The sequence below is a fragment of the Rhodnius prolixus genome, unplaced genomic scaffold (genome assembly GCF_049639745.1).
Source record: "Rhodnius prolixus isolate KJV_2025 unplaced genomic scaffold, Rpr scaffold_2, whole genome shotgun sequence".
Classification (NCBI taxonomy): domain Eukaryota; kingdom Metazoa; phylum Arthropoda; class Insecta; order Hemiptera; family Reduviidae; genus Rhodnius; species Rhodnius prolixus.
This window is the reverse complement of record NW_027411592.1, coordinates 30,584,951-30,609,436: the sequence shown is the minus strand read 5'-3', so window position 1 is coordinate 30,609,436 and position 24,486 is coordinate 30,584,951. Positions and strand designations below refer to the sequence as shown.

General features: G+C 35.2%; 1 protein-coding gene across 2 annotated transcripts in view; it reads right to left on the bottom strand.

Moving 5' to 3' along the window:
- Positions 1-24,486, bottom strand: part of LOC141449460 (uncharacterized) — a 290,112-nt gene that overhangs the window by 89,612 nt on the left and 176,014 nt on the right. For both annotated transcript variants that reach the window (XM_074118937.1, XM_074118936.1), the window contains exon 8: positions 3,749-3,760. In XM_074118937.1, the coding sequence (XP_073975038.1) occupies positions 3,749-3,760 (12 nt within the window). The remainder of the gene's footprint in view (positions 1-3,748; positions 3,761-24,486) is intronic.

The following is a 24,486-nucleotide window of genomic DNA, read 5'->3' as shown; positions in this document are numbered from 1 at the left end:
TTCACACGATTTCGTTTTTGGTCAAGCGTGAGCAATCGCGGCACCCATCTTGCGGATAGCTTTGTCATGTCCAAATGTTGATGCAAAATATTATGTACCCGTTCATTCGAGATGCCCACAGCACTAGCAATCTCACGCACCTTCACTCTTCTGTCATCCATCACCATATCATGGATTTTATCAATGATTTCTGGAGTAGTAACCTCAACAGGGCGTCCAGAACGTTCAGCGTCACTTGTGCCCATATGGCCACTCCGAAAATTTTGAAACCACTTATAAACTTTTTTAATCGAAGGTGCAGAGTCACCATAATGTTTATCAAGCTTCTCTTTAGTCTTCTGAGGCGTTTTGCCTTTCATAAAGTAGTGTTTAATCAACACACGAAATTCTTTTTCGTCCATTTTTTGAAAATCACTCGACTTCCTCGATTCAAACGAATGCCAAACACAAAGAAATAGACCGATCTGGCTGAAACTTGGTGTGTGTTCTTCCAAGAGATGCTACTAACTAAACATAACCTCGATACGCGCCAGTGGTGCTATCCCTCTGACTTGGCACGGACTTTTCAAACGACCCTCGTACTTTGGACGCCATCAAGCAAGCTCTGAAACGGTAACTTTGCTGAGATTTACGTGCAAAAATCCACCAACGCGTAGAAAACACGTGATCTCTTATATTTTCTCTTCCTAAGAGTCACACAGTTCTGTGAGAAACTATGAACTGTAATCTGTAATGAGAGAATGCTATTCTCGTGGCGAGTAGTGCTCTAAAAAAAAGACATCTGCGTTAATAAACTAGATGCTGACAACGCGAAGAAATATAAAAATAAAATTCTGCAATAATTTGCTAACAAGATGAAATATTTTGGTGCAATACCAAAATAACTAGCCTAAATAAAATATAAATAAAAGCAAAATAAAAATCTCAACACGCAATATTGACAAAAAAAAAAAAAACCTTTAAAGCAAAACAAAAAAGCCAATAACTAGTTAAATAAATAAATGTTATTAAATAACAAGAATGAAAAATATAACAAGAAGGTTGAAAATGATAAGATACTTACACCCTGTGTAGGTAGGAAGAATGGAGTTGATGCCAAGTTGAGATAACCAGAACAGCATGAGCAGATAGTTGGAAGATCCCATCCAGTAGTAGAGCACGGCAGGGGGCGCATGAAACAAACGTACATTGTTCTACATTGTCTCTTGGTGCGCAAGCATTCACAACTATGTATATTGCACAATATATAATCTAGTTGAATAACTCAATGCAAAGATACATTATTAAAAGAAATAACGATTTGTAAAAACTTGTTTTATAGGAATTTTTAAGTATGTTAAAAGATTTCAATTAATATACTCATAGACGCACCCAGACTTTCTTCAGAGAGGCAGAGAGGGAGTGTTTGGTTTGAGAAGTAAATCAATTATAATTTCATTTAGGATACATTCTTAATGGTGACTGTTTCTCAGAACAGGTTTACAAAATTTTATTCAGGCAACACGATCTCTTTAAGCTATAAAATAAACATTAGTAACTGATAGTCATTATGATTGAATAATTATAGTAACGTTTACGAGGTTAGCCAGGATGCAGGACGGTAATTCGAGATCTGATATCCCTTCTAACAAGCTAGTTGCCATACATTACTTCTACTAAAAGAAAGATAATCAATTACTGAGTCGAAATTTTCTCAGCCATTCAGGCGACTCTACATGCCAACAGGAAGATAGTCAAGGCAGTGAGAATCTGGCTTGATGGACACTTGTGTTATATACTGTCTGGATTCGCGTGTATTTAGGACTTAAGCGTGTAATGAGATAACAATCTGTCTTGCACGATAACCTTCCCGGGCCATTGGCGAAGTAGTAATTGTAGATTCGACAGACAATAGAAGGAATAGATTAAAATGCAGACACCACAGGCATTCGTTTTTCTATTCAGATGTAGGAGAGTTAAGCATTTATACTTATCTAAGAGCTGTTATCTATTACTATCTAAGTCATGATAACTATTATTATCTAAGTCATGTTACAATTACATTTATTTATTGTATATTATTGGAAAGCTAGTATTTTTCCATACCTCTGTAGTCTTCTGGATGCGCCTATGAAAATACTAATAGAAGTAAGCATAACCAAGTCTCGATTGCAAACTATTATATCCTTATGATAGTTTTGGTTTTCTACCGTTGTTAAATTGGTGATTTTGGGGAATATTGAGGTGCGGCTAATCAATAAATTCAAACACAAATTTTGTTTCATCTCACCAACGTTTCGGTAAATCATTACCTTCTTCAGGGTCTGTATAGAAGAAATATTACACTAATATAGATACAGATTGAGTATCATAAAAGTTATATAAAAATTTTTTTACGATTTTTTGAAATTATCTAGAAATATATAAAAATATTTGAAAAACTTACCGTGAACAAAGTTTTGTATAAATTTTTATGATACTCAATCTGTATCTATATTAGTGTAATATTTCTTCTGTACAGACCCTGAAGAAGGTAATAGATTTACCGAAACGTTTGTGAGCTGAAACAAAATTTGTGTTTGAATTTATTGATTGGCCGCACCTCAATATTCCCAAAATCATCAATTATATCCTTACATCAAAAGCAATAAAAAATCCTTAAATTTGAGCAAGCATATGCTTATTACTTCATCAACTCCCTTTTGAAATTTTTTATTGACAGATGTTTTTTCCGTAACATTACCCGCTTAAATCAACATGACGAATTGAACGAAAATTCTGAGTCATAATAGACGTTTATAAAAGCCGTTCACTGCACAAATCGATAAACTCTATTTTTTGACAAATCTTAAATTTAAGTAACAAAAGTACTTGGTTCTTCACAGCTTTTTATGTTTATAATATATTTCCCAAATAATAAAGAGTAACACCATTAGACGACGAAATATTTTTGGCCACTGAATAATAAATAATTTATTCAGAAGCCATTTTGATTAACTCTGATTAATGTTGCAATAATTCAACTCAAATTCAGTAGCAGTCGCTGAATGATAACGGTAAATTTATTTGAATTTATATTAAAAAGGGAATTTCAAAGAACAATGTACATTAATTCGTCGAATTTCTCCAATTTTTGTTTTATGAAGTTAATCGCTTTGTGCAGTGAAAGGCTCATAAAATTAAACTGCTGGGGCCTAAATTTAGCTTCGAACTGGAACTTGTTTAAATATTACAATTCCTAAAATAGCCGCAATGGTCTTTTATCGAAAGAATGTTTTCTTGAAAATTATATCTTTCCAATAATTCAGAAGATTTATCTCGAAAGTGAGGCTTACAACCGATTTCAAGTTTTTAGAAGCAACACTACATGTGTATGTATAATGCAGATTATACAATTCAGGCATTTGATATAATACTTAATTACTTGATAAAAATTGCTCACCAAGTTATGCTGTTTGAAACATTTCATAAGGAACAGCGGCATTACAAATAAAGCCTAAATAATAAACCCGCTTTATGTTTAATATTAAACGTAAAGAAGTAAAAAATTGAAAAATTAAAAATAAACAAAATTTCGCCATTTCGTTAAATTCGTGAAAGTACAAAAGTGAAATAACTAAGTATAAATGCCAGTTTTGAAAGATGCAAAATTCACAATATTTTAATAAAGGCGCGAAACGCAGTGAAGGGATGAAGTAATTTTTTCTTAATCCACCAATCAATTTTCTCCAACTAGAACTGAATTTGCGTAAGAAACTGATGTACTTACGCTTGTCGGATCCTGAAGCAGCACATGAAACAATGAGAAAAATAAATCAATTAGAATAAACTCTAAAGAAATGCAGAGTTAAATAAGGCTAAAAATACAAAATGCAAGATAAATGCAATAAGTAAAACATATGACCTGCCATAATCCATAAATACGTAAGTGTGCTGATAGGCTAAAGGCCAACGAGCATACCTGACATGATTGGCGTGAACGTCAGCCATCCAGCGATAGTAGACGTAATATGCCATTATAGCACAAGAGATTCACGAGTGTCACACTAGATAGCTGATGCTACATTCGCAGTTGGTCGCGAAGCTACCAAACTACGGTCGTGGAGGGTGGAGATTAAGAGGGTTTGGACTAAAGCGTTCGTGTAAGAAGACCGTTGGGTATGGAAGTTTAGGCAACGGGATTGAGCGATGTCCGAGACGAAGGGAATTTTAAAGGGCATTGTGGATAATGTGGTTAGAGAACTAGAAAGGAGCACTGACTGGGGTGTGTATGATTTCGGCACGTCGTTTTTTATCTTGCAAGATATAACATCAAAAGATTTATTAATAAAATAATATTTTATACTGTTTAAAGCTTTAAGGTGGAGCTGTAAGAAGGTTTTAGCAAGAAAAACTCTAAAGGTCAGCAGCTGGATTCAAACCCAGGATCTACGTGTTAAGTCCAGCTAATTCCTACCCTTTAATTTCACATATTATACGACGTAAGTTCAATAGTTCATGAGGATGGGAGGTATATACCATGGGCACAGACAAACCGATTTCCAACATATTGAAAATTAGCTGTTGACTAACTTTAATCTGTATTAATTTACATCCAAACCGCTGTCATATTATAGTGCTATTAATAACACTCTTCTGTTTAGAAATAGAAAAATGGAAGGCAAAGAAAGAACAAAAAAATTGAAGAAACAGGTTGCTATAGAGTAACAGGTTGCGGTCGTCAATTATCTTTATGAAGAGATAAATCAAAATGGTTCATCTTTGGGCGCACGAATTGGGAGTTAATCGCACCATCGCTCCATATCTAATAGTAATAATAGCGGCGAGACTACCTCTTGGCTGCAAATTGCACCAATTTGTTCTTGAGAATCCAATCTAGAATTTTTTTTTTTTAAAGTAGAAGATACATTTAAGTGGTTGTTGAACCGATTAGTGATGAAAGGAAGAAGAGCTGGACCGCGCGGAGATTTACACCGGCAAACCAATCAAAACACGTGTTATACGGCGTCTTACCATACTTATTACGCGAGAACGCATGTTTGCACACTGGTTAACTTTGATTAAATAACAAGACCAACTCTTACAGTAAGTGTGGTGGCCAGCGGTACACGAAAAGCACTCGTGAGGAATTCATTTTCAAAATTAAATTACACATATTCACACCTACCAACGGACAGATCAGCTATTTTGCCGTCACAAAAAATATTTAACTAGAAAAATATCTTTTAAAAAACCTTCAATTCAGGACCACAATCCACAACGGCACAGCCTACATACAATCTATTTTTCTTATATTCTGATTGTACTAATTAATATTAAGTCAACCTTCAAGGTTACGGTCCTCGACAGGTGTATCGGTGGCTGGATACTCACCTGGTAAAGTACAAGGAGTGATAATTTGTGGGCCAGCACAATTCAAGGACGAAATTATCAAATTAGGCATTCGGTTTTGGATTCAAGTGGACCCGTGAGGAAAGATTCCATCTCATGACAACTAAATAATACATTTTTCAGGTTCAGAAATTTTATCTAAAAAAGTCTGGATGATTTGGATAAATTTTGGAAAATTGATTGTAGACTGGTGTCAGGATTGATGAATCTTGCACCTATTTATTCGTAATGAAAATAAATGGAAAACCAAACTTCTGAATTTAAAAATACTAGGATAGTATAGATTATAATTTGACATATGTACGAGGGTCGTTTGAAAAGTCCGTGCAAAAATAAAAACTACTTAATTTTTTGGGGTAAACCTTTTTTATTTTTCAACATAGTCTCCTTTTAGGCTTATACACTTCGTCCAACGCTGCTCTAGTTTGTTGATCCCTTCCGAATAATAGGATTTGTCCAAGTCTGAAAAATAGCCATTCGTTTCTGCAATCACCTCCTCGTTTGAATAAAATCTTTTTCCCGCCAGCCATTTCTTCATATTGGGGAACAAATAGTAGTCCGAGGGAACCAAGTCTGGAGAATAGGGGGGATGTGAAACCCTATTTCCATTAATTTTGCGACCACAACTGCTGAGGTGTGAGCTGGTGCGTTGTCGTGATGGAAAAGGACTTTTTTGTGGGCCAATCGTGGGCGTTTTTCTTGCAGCTCGGTTTTCAAACGGTCCAATAACGATGAATAATATGCACCTGTAATAGTTTTACCCTTTTCCAGATAGTCGATGAGGATTATTCCTTGCGAATCCCAAAAGACAATTGCCATAATCTTTCCGGCCGAAGGAACGGTCTTCGCCTTTTTTGGCGCAGATTCCCCCTTGGTAACCCATTGTTTAGATTGTTCTTTGGTCTCAGGAGTGTAGTGATGTATCCATGTTTCATCCACAGTGACGAAACGACGCTTAAATTCCTGCGGATTCTTCTGGAACAGCTGCAAACCGTCCTTGCAACACTTCACACGATTTCCTTTTTGGTCAAGCGTGAGCAATCGCGGCACCCATCTTGCGGATAGCTTTGTCATGTCCAAATGTTGATGCAAAATATTATGTACCCGTTCATTCGAGATGCCCACAGCACTAGCAATCTCACGCACCTTCACTCTACTGTCAGCCATCACCATATCATGGATTTTATCAATGATTTCTGGAGTAGTAACCTCAACAGGGCGTCCAGAACGTTCAGCGTCACTTGTGCCCATATGGCCACTCCGAAAATTTTGAAACCACTTATAAACTGTTCTAATCGAAGGTGCAGAGTCACCATAATGTTTATCAAGCTTCTCTTTAGTCTCCTGAGGCGTTTTGCCTTTCATAAAGTAGTGTTTAATCAATACACGAAATTATTTTTCGTCCATTTTTTGAAAATCACTCGACTTCCTCGATTCAAACGAATGCCAAACACAAAGAAATAGACCAATCTGGCTGAAACTTGGTGTGTGTTCTTCCTAGAGATACTACTAACTAAACATAACCTCGATACGCGCCAGTAGTGCTATCTCTCTGACTTTGCACGGACTTTTCAAACGACCCTCGTATATTAAATATACTTATTAAAATATTTTCTATTTTCTAGGGAAAAGCCGCAGATATATTTAGACTAGAAATCCTAACACCTCTAAATGTGTATAATATGTTGATATTTCTAGGGTTCTGGAAAGCTAGGCTTAATGCAGCGCTTAAATTCAAAATACACCACTTCTCTTACTGGCATACCATTAAGGAACTAAACATTCGACTACAAATATTGTTTACAGTCTTGCAGAAAATAGGTCTTTCGGTTAAGGGTTTGAAAAGTACATTTTTGCCCCATGAATTGACATTAATCACTGAAACCAAACAAACATGAGGAAAATAGTCACTATGATATATACTCGTACATTAAATTAGATTGACAAAGTTATAATTTATAATTCGAATCCAACTGCTGGTCCTTAGACTTTCTCTTCCTAGGAGCTTCTTACAGCTCACTGATGGACATTGCTGTCTGTAACGAGAGAACAATGTCCGGAGGCCGGCAGTGCACCGAAAGAAGCTCCGGGCGCCAATAACCTCTGATGATGACGCGCCTTAAATCATCATAAAAACTATAGTTTACAAAAATCTACTTAGCTTCGTTCGACAGTGCAAAGAAGTTTTAGCTAAACTAACCTTTACAGAAGTTTAAATTTATAATTATAACAATTTGAGCAATTTAGTTATGAACACTTAGTGCATAATGTATTCCTGTCTTATTTTAATGAGATATTGCAATTTGAAAGTACCAGTTTGTAATTATAATAGTTTGCCAGAGTCAAAATCACTTACCGCGGTAGTAACTACATTAGTTTCGATAAACGATCGCTCCGAGTTTGTTTAGTCTACAATATGGAAGGTTCAAAATTCGCGGCACTTACTTTAAAGATTAATATAATTTAGGTCTATAGGTTTTGGAATGACAAATCAAAAATATCCAGAGAGGAGCGACAGATTTTAGGGGACTGTACGCTTACATTATCCTAGAATCTTCCTAAAATATGCATAAAATAAAAATATGAAATGAAAAATTAGAAAATTGACCTTATTGGAGATTAAAGATACAAAATCGGTCAAATAGTTTTCAATTTTGAATCCTTAATTTAATAATTTACGGTCACAAAACCAATATATATTCTTATTGGAGAAAGCCCTGTACTGACTTGGAAGGTTCCTTTAACGCTTTTTGAAGAACAAAATATAAAACAGCGTTTAAATGTAACAGCAATTTTTTGAATGGCTGATAAAAGTGCATCTTCCATCAGCTGTTTATCAAGGAAAATGGATTCATCACTTGATCAAGAAATGAAAGAAAACAATATTAGTAGCACAGTTTAGAAGTAATGTGACGAGACTATCCGATCCGAACTATACCTTGCATGAAAATACTTGTTTGCGAATGTACAAAAACTTGATAGATGTTCGCCCTTTCTAATTATTGTTCAAACTTCATGAAGCCCATCGGAAATAGATTCCGGATGAAATTCGCGTCCTGAAAACCAGAAAGTTCACAATAGAGTTAATCGAATTCGCCTTTTACGTCAACCGAAAGTGTTGATTGTCCCACAATCCAATAATTGGCCCAGGAGTTCGACTGTAAATGTAAATCCACTTCTCAATATGAGACTCTTCTAGTACGTATTCAATGGTTTTTTTAAAGGGAACTTGACTCATGCCCGTTCTCATCGCAAGCATTTGCGGCAATGTCCTACATATTTTTTTTTTTCATGTTCATGAAACTTCTGTCATTTTCCAGGCTATTTTTTATACGCCCTTTTAATGGCTGGACCAATATCTAGACGATGGTAACATAAAAAAAAACACTATATTTGATTTTCAAGCGGCGAAGAATAGAATGCAAATAGAACACTCTCATAGGACCCTCCTTTAAATGATACATCTTGTATTGGAAGAGCGGAAATGTTACAGCCGTTACCGCATTATCCGATACTGGAGAGAGCCTAGGGCACGGTTACCAACAAGCTCCCCAACAGTTGTCCAGATACATGAGGGACAATCTTTTGACAATGAAGGAATAAAATTCACAGGAAATGGTTTTCTCACTTAAGGTAAACAGCGAATGCACTGTCCCATATATGTTGGGGTACCTACGGACGAGAAATTGAGTATGCTACGTTGATGAGACGACTGACGAACCTACAGCTTATTGAAGGACCAAAATAAACCAATTTTGAGCTCTTCCACGTAGCTAAGACGTATGGACTGATACAATGACGAAGTTGCATCTCTGGTCGCAAAGACCTTCAAGCAGCAAAGGAGAGTAATCAGGGTGTAGTATGAGAGGTAGGAGTTGCACGAACTATTGCCGCGCAAGGGTATTCACACTTTGTCCTACTGCTATTTTCTGGCAAGTTCGAGTTTTGAGAATCTAAGCAAGTTTAAGCGCCACGGGCTTTGTGCGTGATAAGTCGACAATTCAAGAGTATTTGCAGGAGGTGCGCTTACATTGTAGGACACAATTTGGAAAAAAAACCCTCGTACGGACCATGATAATTTCTACAATTGTCTGCCTGAATCTCTGGTTAAATTAGAATTGACAAAAAAGAGCAAAGAATAATATGAAATAATAGAAACATTATCTATAATAGTCACTATATCTTGGATGAGTATCTCAAAAGAGTCTGAATTAATTGTAGTAAGAATAAAATGTACTGTTTTAGGAGCAGGGACTAAGAAAATCTCTGTTAACCTTATAAGAGGTTTTCTAAATGTACCTAAAAATAAATAAAGAAGTAATAAAACATAAAAATGTAAATTATTTTGTAATTAAATAATAATAACTCCGAATACTAAAAGTAAGCGAAAACTAAGTTTTCAAAGTAATATTAGGTTAAAAAAAAGTATTTATGGAGAGAGAAAAAAATAACATATAAAAGAGATCCACTTCATTTCAACAGCACTGAGAAAAATGTATCAAAAAAATTATTACATTAAAAAATACAAAATTATCTTAAAGATGGAATTTGCAATTCTGGATATATATAGATGGCGCTTAGAAAGGAGAATGTAGAGACTGTAGGCCCTAATTAGGAACTTGTAGTTGTGTTTGGTACAAGGGCCAGCCTCAGGGTCCGTGTACTCTCTCTTACATTCTTTATAACAAGCCGAGGGCGGTACATGTACCAAGCGTACACAACAGCCCTTTACCTCACTGCTTGTCCTATAGGACCTCTCCCAGCCTACCCTCTACAGTCAGATATTCCTGTACTTCGCTGTTACCTCCACAACCACAGAACCTGGAGTAAGCGAACTGAAAGCTCAGAATACGAGGAAAACCTTTGTTACAGAATATTATATTAATAAACCCTGCGCGATTGTTTACAGGGAGAATTTTAAAATGATTTTTTCTTTTTTTTTTACAGAAATATCCTGGACATCTATTGCCACAGCCACATTAATAGAATAAAACAAAATATTACTTTCAAATATAGTAATTTACACTCACTATCTAAATAAAAAAGATGAATGGTCTTCCTATTTTAAACGAAAAATTTTGAACTGTAGTGAGCCAAATGAAAATTGTTCACCTTACTAAATGATTGGCCCGTGAATTTGGCTGATCTTGAGCAATTTCAGTCGTCCAGTAATTACCTTCTTGCTTACATCCAACTCTTGCAACTTCATTTCACGAATTTTACAGAACTCTAAATTCAGTTATTATATTCGTAAAAAAAGTAATGAGTAAAATGAGTAAAATTCCGAGTTAAAATTAGAAAAAATCCATTTCTTAATAATAAAAATTTTATACATAAATTTCCGAAAAATGGCTGCTAATATTGGCATTACTTTTGGTATAGGGTCACAGGTTAATCTTTAATCAAAGCCACCAATGTTTGATAGCGATTATTGGATATTAATTTTTATTATTATACAAATCGAAGAGGTACAAATGAGAGAACAATTATTTCATTTAAAAGATACACAACTTCTAACTTCGTAGTCACAATTACCATTACACTTTAATAGCGAATAATTATCAACAAAAACTGGTAGGTTATCTCTCTTGCTAGAGTTTCAAAGAAAATTACCGCACATGATCAAGTTAAGCTCCGGGGCTAGAGTAACTTCAAAATGAAAGGTTAGAGGGGCGTTGAGATACACTAGGAAAGGTTAAACTTAAATATAACCACATCTATCCCTTTCCAGTTTGTCCGCTTAACGTTAACTTTATCCTCACTCTTTAAAAATGTTTAACTGCAGACAATTAATTTAGCCGTAAAGAATTATTACAAGATAAAGTTATGAATGGCTTCTAATATTTTTATACCAAGAAAAGGAAGTTCCATGCAGATTAAAACATTCCAAATGCTAACAAGTATAAAATATTTGTTTGGCGGTGGCGCAACTTAATACTAAATAAGAATATGGAAATTGTTCTGCTGATAATTGTCTACTTGATCCAAGACTAATATTACCACTTTTTATGTACTGATTATTGGTATTGATTATAATTATAACATAATAACCGTATTTAGTTGAGGGCTAGAACAACATAAATAAAGAAATATGGAAAACAGTGGCTTTCATCATGGCGTAAACTTTCCGGATTAAGAGGAAGGATTACAGAAGGATTTCCAAATAAGATCATCTAATCGGTGAATTGAATGGGGCAGGCACCATCAATAAAGTTGCAATCCAAGGAAATATTTCCCGAACGTTTGTACCTGATAACCGTTGAAGGAAACTTGCCAATCCCTATCATTTTGGCGTTGGATATGGTAGTTCGCAAGAGTCCAGTTTGCCAAAAAAGGAAACAAATATGCCCGCCTGAACTTCATCTGATCTTCGCAAATCTCATCTCACCGCCAGTTCTGAATAGCAGATTGTGAGCTGCAAAAATGGAATGCAGGAGTATGGTGTATGAAATTTGAAAATAAAATCAGATATAACGCAGGATTTTTTATTTTATTCAGTCTTCATGTCCTCTACTATTGAAATCGGACTATTGCCCTATTGCCTAACATGAAAGCTAGATAGGAACTAGGCTATCTCTGCTTTAGAGGAACCCTACTCTAGGACCTCTCATTTAACCCTAGATACTCAACTGAAGAAACATTAACTCATGGTAAACATATAACCGACGTCAAAGTTGTTACATGGAGACTTATTACTAAGCCGTGATTGAAAGATAAAAAGAATTCATTAAAATCGCCCATTCTTTATCATTCAACGTAAAATAGAGCCACCTATACTTTAGAAAAAGATGTCTTATTTACGCCAATAATTAACCAAATGGGATAATTTTTTTTTAGTAACGCTTATTTTTTCAGGCGGGATTTTATTTAATGGTTAATAAAAGAAATTTACAGTAAAGTATGTTTGCTAGTCGCCTCCGTCCACGACACCTAATTGGTAGCTGGACGTTAAGCCCGAAGTAGGCGATTACTACTAACTTTAATTTATTCCAAATTATGTCAAGTGGATTGTGAAATGTAGCTATTAAAATGAAAACTGAGTCGCCTACTTCTAAAAGACATTTAATTAAAACTGCCAGTATTTATAAATAATGAAAACCTCGTTTTGCTAATCTCAGTTTGTGAGCTTTCGGTCAAAGTTAACAAACTGCTCTTGTGAACATTCAATACGATCAACTGAACAGTAAGACTTATTGCTGCTGAATCCGTTGATGTAGAGATATAATATTCCCCAATTTCCTGAAGATAGACGAAATCCTCAAAAGGACTATGATGTCAACAGGATGCAGGCTACCGAAAAACGCTGAATGCTTTTCTAGCAGTTTTTCAAGATTACATTCAAAATTAGTAAATAAAAAAACAAAAAAAAAATTGTTTCCAGAAATACTTCGCCCGTACAATAACACATTCAATCGTTTATATGTAAATTTTATTTTTCACTTTAATTTATTTCATTTTTGAATAAAAACGATATCAAAAACGCGTACGACTATCGTAATACGAGTATAATTACTTTGTTTACAACTTCCTCTATAAATAAGTTATAAAAGTCCCCTACGAACACATGCTATTATCTTCCATTTCCTTTACAAGTATTGTATATTCTTATTTTATATTTGTATCTGCTTGATTATCTATCCATTGATCTTGTTAAGCTATTTTATAAATCATCTTAAACATATTATTTAGTAGCGTTTGTTTACTACTTTTTAAGGTAGAATAGAGTCCAAACGGCTCAAGTTAACGAGTCACCAAAGTATCATTCACGAAATAAAAGAAATCACAAAAAACAAATCGATAATCTTGGTTGCAGATGAATTCCCTTAATTTCAATGATTTCATAAAAATCTCTGGATGATTCATAGAGAGATGATTTTGTTATTTCATCTCAGGTTTTTCGTTTTTGGGTATTCGCAGTTAGAAAAAAGAAAAACGCTCAGCTAGGGAGCATTATCTTATCAGTTATATCTAAAGAACAGCGAGGAGGTTAGAGGTTTTAGCCCTGGAGGCTTGTATTTTAGTCATAATCTTTGAAGAAGCTCTTCGTCTGCTGTCAAACTTCCATAAATAAGCTTTGGTAAAATGAAAAAAATATTATCTAGTATAAATTAGTTGTTGAAGAGCAAAAATATTAATAAATCACACTTAAGTCATTCGAAAAATAACTTTCATTTAGTTAAACGAAATTAAGTTGATAGTGGAAAAAAATTAGTAAAAAAATAAATAGAAATAGCTTTATTACAAATACACATCCTTTATCCTACATTATCTACAAAGAATTAAGCTAAAGCGAGTGATCCGGCGGTTGGGAGATCGAAATTATGGCATACATAAAAGAAGACAGTTGCAAGAAATACCTCTTTAATTGCCCCCAGTCTGCAATATAACCTGTCCTTCTTATATCATAGGATCTACTTCATCAGCAGACCCGATCTTTATCATTGACTTTAATTGAAATTTAAAGCACATTCTTTGCTTGACATTGTTAAATGGTATTATTACCGGTTTAAACTACGATAAACTTCATGACATATTCTTTTGCTTGTTTCCTCTTACACCTCGCATTGTTTCCTGCGGATTATTATTTTTTTTTTCTAAACTTTTTACAATTTTCTTATCGGAAATCCTTACTTTGTCGTAATTTGTGTCTAATTAGAGGCTTCAGAAATTGAGTCTGGGTGGGTGGTCAGCAATAAAACGTTTCTTTTTAATTTACGCTGGCAATAATGCGTCTTAAGAAAATACTATGCTAGTAACAAACATCGTACCTAGTGGTAATAAAAAAAAGATCTAGCAGAAAATCAACCCAATGGTAGCACTCATAACCAAATTGTCACAATCGCCAGCTCTAGCTCTAGGGAGGAAATGACGAGGCGGCCGAAGAAAGGGTTTAGGTAACATCGTGAAGTTGCCACTGAATCCATAGAACAGAGCTTTGACGATTGTTCTATGGATTGTTCACATATGCGTTGTGGAGTAGGAAGGGATTCTTGTGAAATCCCACAGTTCGAAGTAGTGTTGTTCAGTTGAGGTTCGAGCTTAAGGCTCGAAGCTCGAGCCGTGAAGTTCAAGTTGGAGGCTCATAAACCTGGAGTTGAAGGCTCACAAAGTGCAAGCCTTTTTAAATTCTTAAGGAATGACGAGTAATCAATGAGTAACGAACATTTTAAAAATGATTGTATTCATTTATACAAAAATATGTTTGAAAAATTCATTAGCTGGTATAAGTCCATTTTATTTTAAGAAATGAATTTATTAATAGTATAAATAAAATGCTTCATATAAAAAACAAAAAAAAAAAGCTCGAGCCTTTTGCGCCGAGCCTTGGAGGCTTACCGAGCTCTCTGTGAGGCTTCAGCTCGAGCTCTGACTCGAACCACCCGCTGAGCCTTGAGAGCTCGAGCGCTCAAGGCTCGAACCTTATAGCCTTATAGCTCAGCTCTTGAACAACACTAGTTCGAAGTCCTTAGCGGTTTAATAAGTGCTGTGTACATGAGGTGTAATGGTAGTTTAGATCTCTTAACAAAGAGTTTTATTTACAAATCTGTAGCGTGGGTGATAGCTCGGCTTTTAGTCGTGTATGAGGGGCGCATGTTAATTCTATTGTCGATGTATAATCCAAGGTAGCGGACGACATTAGAGGTTGCAAGGAAAGGCTGGGGATAATACAGAGGAAGAAATAATATAGTACGAGTATTATAGAGCAATTTGTTATAAACTGAAAAACGCATAAAGCCCAACTTTAATATTTGGAGATGCCAGCAAATGAAGGTCTTTGGATTCCATCAGCCGAAAATACCAAATAACAGGACACAAAGAAAAATAGAATAATAATTTTTTTTTTTCCTAATTTCTCTAATTGCTCTTTGATGATTTTTCTTAACTTACGTATATAACACTCAAGTTTTTAAATAGGATGCTTTAAATTAGAGGGTAGCGTAGATTTAATATTTCACCAGAACTGACCTAAACTAAATTCGGAATTTTAAGTACTCACTTCATCATCGCTGTTATTACGGAATGGACGGATCATGATGCATTACGCTACATCGCACAGTAGAGCGCAGTTAATCATTCGTTCACTCAGAAGTGTACGGAATCAAATAGTCCAGGGGAAATGGTTAAATAATAATTATGGATCTACAAGTTCCCAATTTTGGAGAAAATCGCAGAAGCTTGAAAAATTCCTGCAGCAAAGTGGCCTCCCGGTTGACCGAGTCAGGCCAAAACCTTAACGCTTCGTTCGTAGCGGTTATGAGTTCATGAATTTTGAATTTTACAGGCGTTTTCCCCGTTTTTGAGTTGAGCTGAAACCCCCCAAAAAAACAATTAAGAAAAACCTCAAAACGTTTATTTCCTGTAAATATTCCTAAAGATGTAAAATTTGCAAGATCGCGGAGGTGTGAGAAAATAAGGCTAGTTACCCATTGAAAAGGAATAGAATAGAACGTATGATAAATCTCAGGGAGCACAGAAAGATGATTTGTAGTGACAAGTGTGGAATTATGGAGATAAGTTTGTGGTTAGCTGGGAGCTGGGTGCCTGGCAACTGTTGACATAACTACCACCTAAATGCTGCCAAATAGTGGTCTAGGATGCCCGCCTCATATTTATAACTCTCCATCTTCCCCAAACATCAACATGCCCTATTAATTAATGTATACTATTCGGCATAGTACACAGACTGTCATATGGTTGGTTCAACAGGTAATGATCCGTGTGATTGGCTCTTTATACTGAACACATCTTGGCACTATAATCTAATATAGTTTTGTTACTAAATAAACGTGACTAAAAGTTAAACAATTCTAATCTTATGATTTGTATTGTAAAAAAGTTTGTGCAGTTACCAGTTATGATGATAGAGTTCAACATTAAACTATACAAACTTTTTTACAATACCCTGATGAAGGTAATAAATTTACCGAAACGTTGGTATAAAATAACGAAATTTGTTTTTTGTATTGATGACCGCACCTCGAAATTCCCCAAAATCATCAATCAACAACGGTTGAAAAAACCAAAACTATTATTCTAATCTTATGTTTAAACCTACATCGATCATTATTGGTAAATTCGGCTAAAATACAAAAACAAAACTATATTTAAAATAAATTATAATTAGATTAAATTAGTACATCAGGAGGGTAGCTCTTCCACAGGTACTATAGCTTCAAGAAGCCTTAGTAAGGGGCCGTCATTTTGGAGTTCCTGCTGCAGGATCCTGTAACTATGTCACGCGATCTCGTCCACCTATTTTAGGCGTGGGTAATGCGGAATTAGATGAAAAGGTAGATGTATGCTTTAAGAAGAGAAGTAACACTGACATTAATAAGACAGAAATAAAAATTCGAGTAGCCTGTATCGTTAACTGGTCATCCACTGTGACAGTTGAAATTGGGATTAACAGAAACAGAAAAGATATAGTTAAGCGCAGAAGGAGGAAAACTCCCATACTAATAATTAAGGGTAAAGTGGAATTAAGCTGGATTGAAAAATGGCCAGAATTAGTGAAGTCTGTCAATAGAGAATGAGAATAGCTCCATAAAACAACCGCGAACAGATCACATTAGATATTGACTATACTGGCCAATGTATCTATCAGTCAGTCGGGCGGAATAGACTTCATTTCGAATATTCATCCAATTAGGATGATAACCCCACCGCCTGCACTACAAGCGTCAAATCGTCTTTTATTTAATCACTTTTCACCCAAAATCTGTTTATGTCACCACTGTTATTGGGCATCTAATTCAATTTTCCTATTTTCCCTATAAGCAAAGGTTAAATTCATTGAAATGATTAACTCCACTTCTTATCGGGATCAAATGATAAATTTCCCTGGTTGCGTCCATTACACACACACCCAAATGACGAACGATTAGAACGTAATAAACGTTGTCTGCAGTGTGAATATAATCTTTAATCTTAACATTATATTAAATTGGATTCCGTGGAGGTTGGCCAATCAACCAATCTCCTGAGAGATCTGTTGTTGTACCCACTAGTTGTAACATCTCTTCAAACCCGTCTGTCTGTTAGACCAAAGTGTCTGGAGAGGCTATCCTGAACCCACGAGTTTCTCTTTTCCAAAATGCCAAACTTTCAGCCAAAAACCGCCTTCATTCCGACAAGGAAACATTTAATACTTGTCCTGCCGTTTCTTTATCTTTTTTGTCAAATCTAGATATAGAGTGCTGTCTGGCCAATGCGAAGCATGTAGTGGCTGACCTTAGTTTGTTGCCTTGGTAAACTTACGCCAGTGGCGACAAATGAATTGTAACATCTGCCTTTGTCCTGAGATTTTCCCCAGTGCTTGCTGCGATTATTTCTACGTCCCGCTTTACAGTACCACGGCAATAAACACAGAGCCTCTGCTTGTCAAGAAATGGTAGATATTGACTTCCTACTTCAATCGTTAACTTGATGAGAACTCTAGAGTGATCCAATGCCAGAATGTAATGTCAGCCGTATCACCACAAAGATACACTTTCTACAAAAAAAACTGTAGCAGAGATTAATAACCAAATTGGCCCTCGTGTAATGTGATCTAGCTAAACCTCCACTCAAATATTTCTCATTTCGTCTAACTAGAAATACACAACTAATTACTAAAACTAATTATAAATGTAACAATGCGCCCCATGCCAAAAGTTTTTCTCAGAAAACTACAATAAGAGATCAACAAATTGGTTGTTCGCTGATCTTTGTTTTAGACCGTCTTTTTTTTGGAGGCCGGCCAATGCCCGAATAAACAAATGGCAAACATAATTAATACACTGACACTTGCTATATAAAAACAAAAGTTGTATTTTTTAATTTCCGGATTAAATGTATTTGCCGAGTTACGATTTCGTATAGAAAAATATTTAGTCTATTTCTAACAGCAGGGGGGAAAAATAGAAATTTATTTCCAAAACCATATTTATTTTAGTCAAATCATTCATTTTTAGTTATTTTAAGAGACGTTTCGGACATCTATGCGTCAAACTTCAGTCATGTCTAAAACTATCATGTCTTCACATGATCTTTTAAATAAATAAATTATACATAGGTGGTCTGAAATTGATGTTTCTCGACAGATTTTTACGAAAATAATTATATAAAATATTTACTAAATAAATTTTTGGTAGTTATTTTGTGACTATGGCGGAAAGTGTGTCTTCCAAGTGCGGAATATTCCGACACGAGCCGAAGTAGACGGCCGGGTACCGAATGAATAAGAAAACACTTCCGCACTAGTTAATATTTTTCCTACGATAAAAAAAAAAAAATTATTTGAAATGAAATTTGATAGTTTAATGTGTATTACCCATTAATTAGAAAAATTGCTAAATACTTTCTACAATATCGTTACTATAATACTAATTCACCCATTTAGACAGGTAGTTTTAGTAAAAATAAACGAACTAATATTTCCTTTTTCGTTTGTATTTCAGTTAGAATAAATGAGCTGAACTGAGCTAAACAATTAAATGTAAAATGTAACTTGGTGATATAATTTAAAAGTTAATAACAATAAGCATCAAAAAACGAGATAAGCACGCGAATTGATATCAGCCCAGAAAGCAAGTCTTTTGATTCTGAACTTACACTTCTTACAATTTCGAGTATTTCTCTAAAATTAATTTTTCCAGTAATTCGATTTCTTATAATGAGTAGTCCATTTGGATCGTAAGGAAGTATGAAAACGAAGGAACTTCTTACTAAAAATTATTTCATTATATTATTAAGTACAAAAGTTACAAGTAAAAGAACTTCATATTTCTATGCAGAAATGCTCTGCAGTTAGGATCAAGGGCTTTTGGCATCCCTTTTCTGTTTATTCTCACTGTGCATTGCTTTTCAGTTTGTACAATTTATTATATAAATCTGGCGAACTATACTACTTATCTATTATACAGACAATCACCCTTTCGGGTCCATTAACCTGGCGGCACTTTGGTTGAATTTTGAGACAAAACTTTTGCACCGAGCTCGAAACACATTGCACTCTTATGCACCACCAAAAAAAAATCTAAATTCGCCAAGGAAAAGCCACAATAAGCAATTAAAGTTTTTTTCCCGCCAAAAAAAATTTGGCCGGATTTGATTGAAACTTACTTCATTATGTTAAGTACACTTTGCACTCCATTGCACCACTTAAAAAAATTCATTAACTTTAATAATTATGGAGATATGGCCATTCAAAAGATCAAAGGAATTTGCCGCAAACACTGAATTTCGAACCGCGACTTAGTATACAGGTAGAGGAGAGCTAGCACCAGCTAGAACCACAAAAAAAATCTAATAAAATATGCACACATTCAGAAATATAAGGAATTAAAGTGCTAAAAAAAGCATTAACTTGGCGGCACTTTGGTGGAATTTTGGGTAAAAAATTATTGCACCCTGCTCAGAACACTTTGCACTCCTATGCACCACCAATAAAAAAGCTAGCACCACCAAGGAAAAGCCTCAATTTTCCATTTAAAGTTCCGCGCGAAATTTAAATTAAAAAAAAATGAGTCTTATTTGCGGGAAAATTGGAGCGCTTTTTTCCAAAATAGCAAGTACTAGTATTAGAACAACTAGCCCCACACAGGAAATGCCAAAAATTAGCATATTTTCAAAGTAATTTGCAAATTATTCAACCGATTTTCCCGCCAACTTACCTTTAACCGGAAGTGCTCTAAATTGAATTGAAACTCATCCTATTTTGTTCATGGTAGCTAGCACCAATATGCACCACAAAAAGAAATTTTGAATTTACACTAAAAGCTGATATATTGATAATAAAAGATGCACTGACAGACGTGACCATTAACTTTGCGGCACTTTGGTGGAATTTTGAGAAAAAAATTATTGCACCCAGCTCGGAACACTTTGCAATGCCAATAATAAGCCAGCAACACAACGGAAACTGTAAAAATTCACCAATTGTACGCCAAATATAACTTTAACCGGAAGTGCCCTAAATTGAATTGAAACTCATTCCATTTTGTTCGTGATAGCTAGCACCAATGTGCACCACAAAAAGAAATTTTGAATTTACACTAAAAGCTGAGATATTGATAATAAAAGATGCACTGACAGACGTGACCATTAACTTGGCGGCACTTTGGTGGAATTTTGGGTAAAAAATTATTGCACCCTGCTCAGAACACTTTGCACTCCTATGCACCATCAATAAAAAAGCTAGCACCACCAAGGAAAAGCCTCAATTTTCCATTTAAAGTTACGCGCGAAATTTAAATTCAAAAAAATGGAGTTTTATTTGCGGGAAAATTGGAGCGCTTTTTTCCAAAATAGCAAGTACTAGTATTAGAACCACTAGCCCCACACAGGAAATACCAAAAATTAGCATATTTTCAAAGTAATTTACAAATTACTCAACCGATTTTCCCGCCAACTTACCATTAACTTGGCGGCACTTTGGTGGAATTTTGAGAAAAAAATTATTGCACCCAGCTCGGAACACTTTGCACTCCTATGAACCACCAATAAAAAAGCTAGCACCACCAAGGAAAAGCCTCAATTTTCCATTTAAAGTTACGCGCGAAATTTAAATTAAAAAAAAAATGAGTTTAATTTGTGGGAAAATTGGAGCGCTTTTTTCCAAAATAGCAAGTACTAGTATTAGAACCATTAGCCCCACACAGGAAATGCCAAAAATTAGCATATTTTCAAAGTAATTTACAAATTACTCAACCGATTTTCCCGCCAACATAGCATTAACTTGGCGGCACTTTGGTGGAATTTTGAGAAAAAAATTATTGCACCCAGCTCGGAACACTTTGCAATGCCAATAATAAGCCAGCAACACAACGGAAACTGTAAAAATTCACCAATTGTACGCCAAATATAACTTTAACCGGAAGTGCCCTAAATTGAATTTAAACTCATTCCATTTTGTTCGTGATAGCTAGCACCAATGTGCACCACAAAAAGAAATTTTGAATTTACACTAAAAGCTGAGATATTGATAATAAAAGATGCACTGACAGACGTGACCATTAACTTGGCGGCACTTTGGTGGAATTTTGGGTAAAAAATTATTGCACCCTGCTCAGAACACTTTGCACTCCTATGCACCATCAATAAAAAAGCTAGCACCACCAAGGAAAAGCCTCAATTTTCCATTTAAAGTTACGCGCGAAATTTAAATTCAAAAAAATGGAGTTTTATTTGCGGGAAAATTGGAGCGCTTTTTTCCAAAATAGCAAGTACTAGTATTAGAACCACTAGCCCCACACAGGAAATACCAAAAATTAGCATATTTTCAAAGTAATTTACAAATTACTCAACCGATTTTCCCGCCAACTTACCATTAACTTGGCGGCACTTTGGTGGAATTTTGAGAAAAAAATTATTGCACCCAGCTCGGAACACTTTGCACTCCTATGCACCACCAATAAAAAAGCTAGCACCACCAAGGAAAAGCCTCAATTTTCCATTTAAAGTTACGCGCGAAATTTAAATTAAAAAAAAAATGAGTTTAATTTGTGGGAAAATTGGAGCGCTTTTTTCCAAAATAGCAAGTACTAGTATTAGAACCATTAGCCCCACACAGGAAATGCCCAAAATTAGCATATTTTCAAAGTAATTTAAAAATTATTCAACCGATTTTCCCGCCAACTTACCTTTAACTTGGCGGCACTTTGGTGGAAGTTTGAGAAAAAAAATTATTGCACCCAGCTCGGAACACTTTGCACTCCTATGCACCACCAATAAAAAAGCTAGCACCACCAAGGAAAAGCCTCAATTTTCCATTTAAAGTTACGCGCGAAATTTAAATTTAAAAAAAAATGAGTTTTATTTGTGGGAAAATTGGAGCGCTTTTTTCCAAAATAGCAAGTACTAGTATTAGAACCACTAGCCCCACACAGGAAATGCCAAAAATTAGCATATTTTCAAAGTAATTTACAAATTATTCAACCGATTTTCCCGCCAACTTACCATTAACTTGGCGACACTTTGGTGGAATTTTGAGAAAAAAAATTATTGCACCCAGCTCGGAACACTTTGCACTCCTATGCACCACCAATAAAAAAGCTAGCTAGAATTTTTACCATTTGCGTTGCGTTGCTGGCTTATTATTGGCATTGCAAAGTGTTCCGAGCTGGGTGCAATAATTTTTTTCTCAAAATTCCACCAAAGTGCCGCAAAGTTAATGGTCACGTCTGTCAGTGCATCTTTTATTATCAATATATCAGCTTTTAGTGTAAATTCAAAATTTCTTTTTGTGGTGCATATTGGTCTAGCCACCATGAACAAAATAGGATGAGTTTCAATTCAATTTAGAGCACATCCGGTTAAAGGTAAGTTGGCGGGAAAATCGGTTGAATAATTTGTAAATTACTTTGAAAATATGCTAATTTTTGGCATTTCCTGTGTGGGGCTAGTGGTTCTAATACTAGTACTTGCTATTTTGGAAAAAAGCGCTCCAATTTTCCCGCAAATAAAACTCCATTTTTTTTTAATTTAAATTTCGCGCGTAACTTTAAATGGAAAATCGAGGCTTTTCCTTGGTGGTGCTAGCTTTTTTATTGGTGGTGCATAGGAGTGCAAAGTGTTCCGAGCTGGGTGCAATAATTTTTTTTCTCAAACTTCCACCAAAGTGCCGCCAAGTTAAAGGTAAGTTGGCGGGAAAATCGGTTGAATAATTTTTAAATTACTTTGAAAATATGCTAATTTTTGGTATTTCCTGTGTGGGGCTAGTGGTTCTAATACTAGTACTTGCTATTTTGGAAAAAAGCGCTCCAATTTTCCCGCAAATAAAACTCCATTTTTTTGAATTTAAATTTCGCGCGTAACTTTAAATGGAAAATTGAGGCTTTTCCTTGGTGGTGCTAGCTTTTTTATTGATGGTGCATAGGAGTGCAAAGTGTTCCGAGCTGGGTGCAATAATTTTTTACCCAAATTTCCACCAAAGTGCCGCCAAGTTAATGGTCACGTCTGTCAGTGCATCTTTTATTATCAATATCTCAGCTTTTAGTGTAAATTCAAAATTTCTTTTTGTGGTGCACATTGGTGCTAGCTATCACGAACAAAATGGAATGAGTTTCAATTCAATTTAGGGCACTTCCGGTTAAAGTTATATTTGGCGTACAATTGGTGAATTTTTACAGTTTCCGTTGTGTTGCTGGCTTATTATTGGCATTGCAAAGTGTTCCGAGCTGGGTGCAATAATTTTTTTCTCAAAATTCCACCAAAGTGCCGCAAAGTTAATGGTCACGTCTGTCAGTGCATCTTTTATTATCAATATCTCAGCTTTTAGTGTAAATTCAAAATTTCTTTTTGTGGTGCACATTGGTGCTAGCTACCACGAACAAAATGGAATGAGTTTCAATTCAATTTAGGACACTTCCGGTTAAAGTTATATTTGGCGTACAATTGGTGAATTTTTACAGTTTCCGTTGTGTTGCTGGCTTATTATTGGCATTGCAAAGTGTTCCGAGCTGGGTGCAATAATTTTTTTCTCAAAATTCCACCAAAGTGCCGCAAAGTTAATGGTCACGTCTGTCAGTGCATCTTTTATTATCAATATCTCAGCTTTTAGTGTAAATTCAAAATTTCTTTTTGTGGTGCACATTGGTGCTAGCTACCACGAACAAAATGGAATGAGTTTCAATTCAATTTAGGGCACTTCCGGTTAAAGTTATATTTGGCGTACAATTGGTGAATTTTTACAGTTTCCGTTGTGTTGCTGGCTTATTATTGGCATTGCAAAGTGTTCCGAGCTGGGTGCAATAATTTTTTTCTCAAAATTCCACCAAAGTGCCGCAAAGTTAATGGTCACGTCTGTCAGTGCATCTTTTATTATCAATATATCAGCTTTTAGTGTAAATTCAAAATTTCTTTTTGTGGTGCATATTGGTCTAGCTACCATGAACAAAATAGGATGAGTTTCAATTCAATTTAGAGCACATCCGGTTAAAGGTAAGTTGGCGGGAAAATCGGTTGAGTAATTTGTAAATTACTTTGAAAATATGCTAATTTTTGGCATTTTCTGTGTGGGGCTAGTGGTTCTAATACTAGTACTTGCTATTTTGGAAAAAAGCGCTCCAATTTTCCCACAAATTAAACTCATTTTTTTTTTAATTTAAATTTCGCGCGTAACTTTAAATGGAAAAT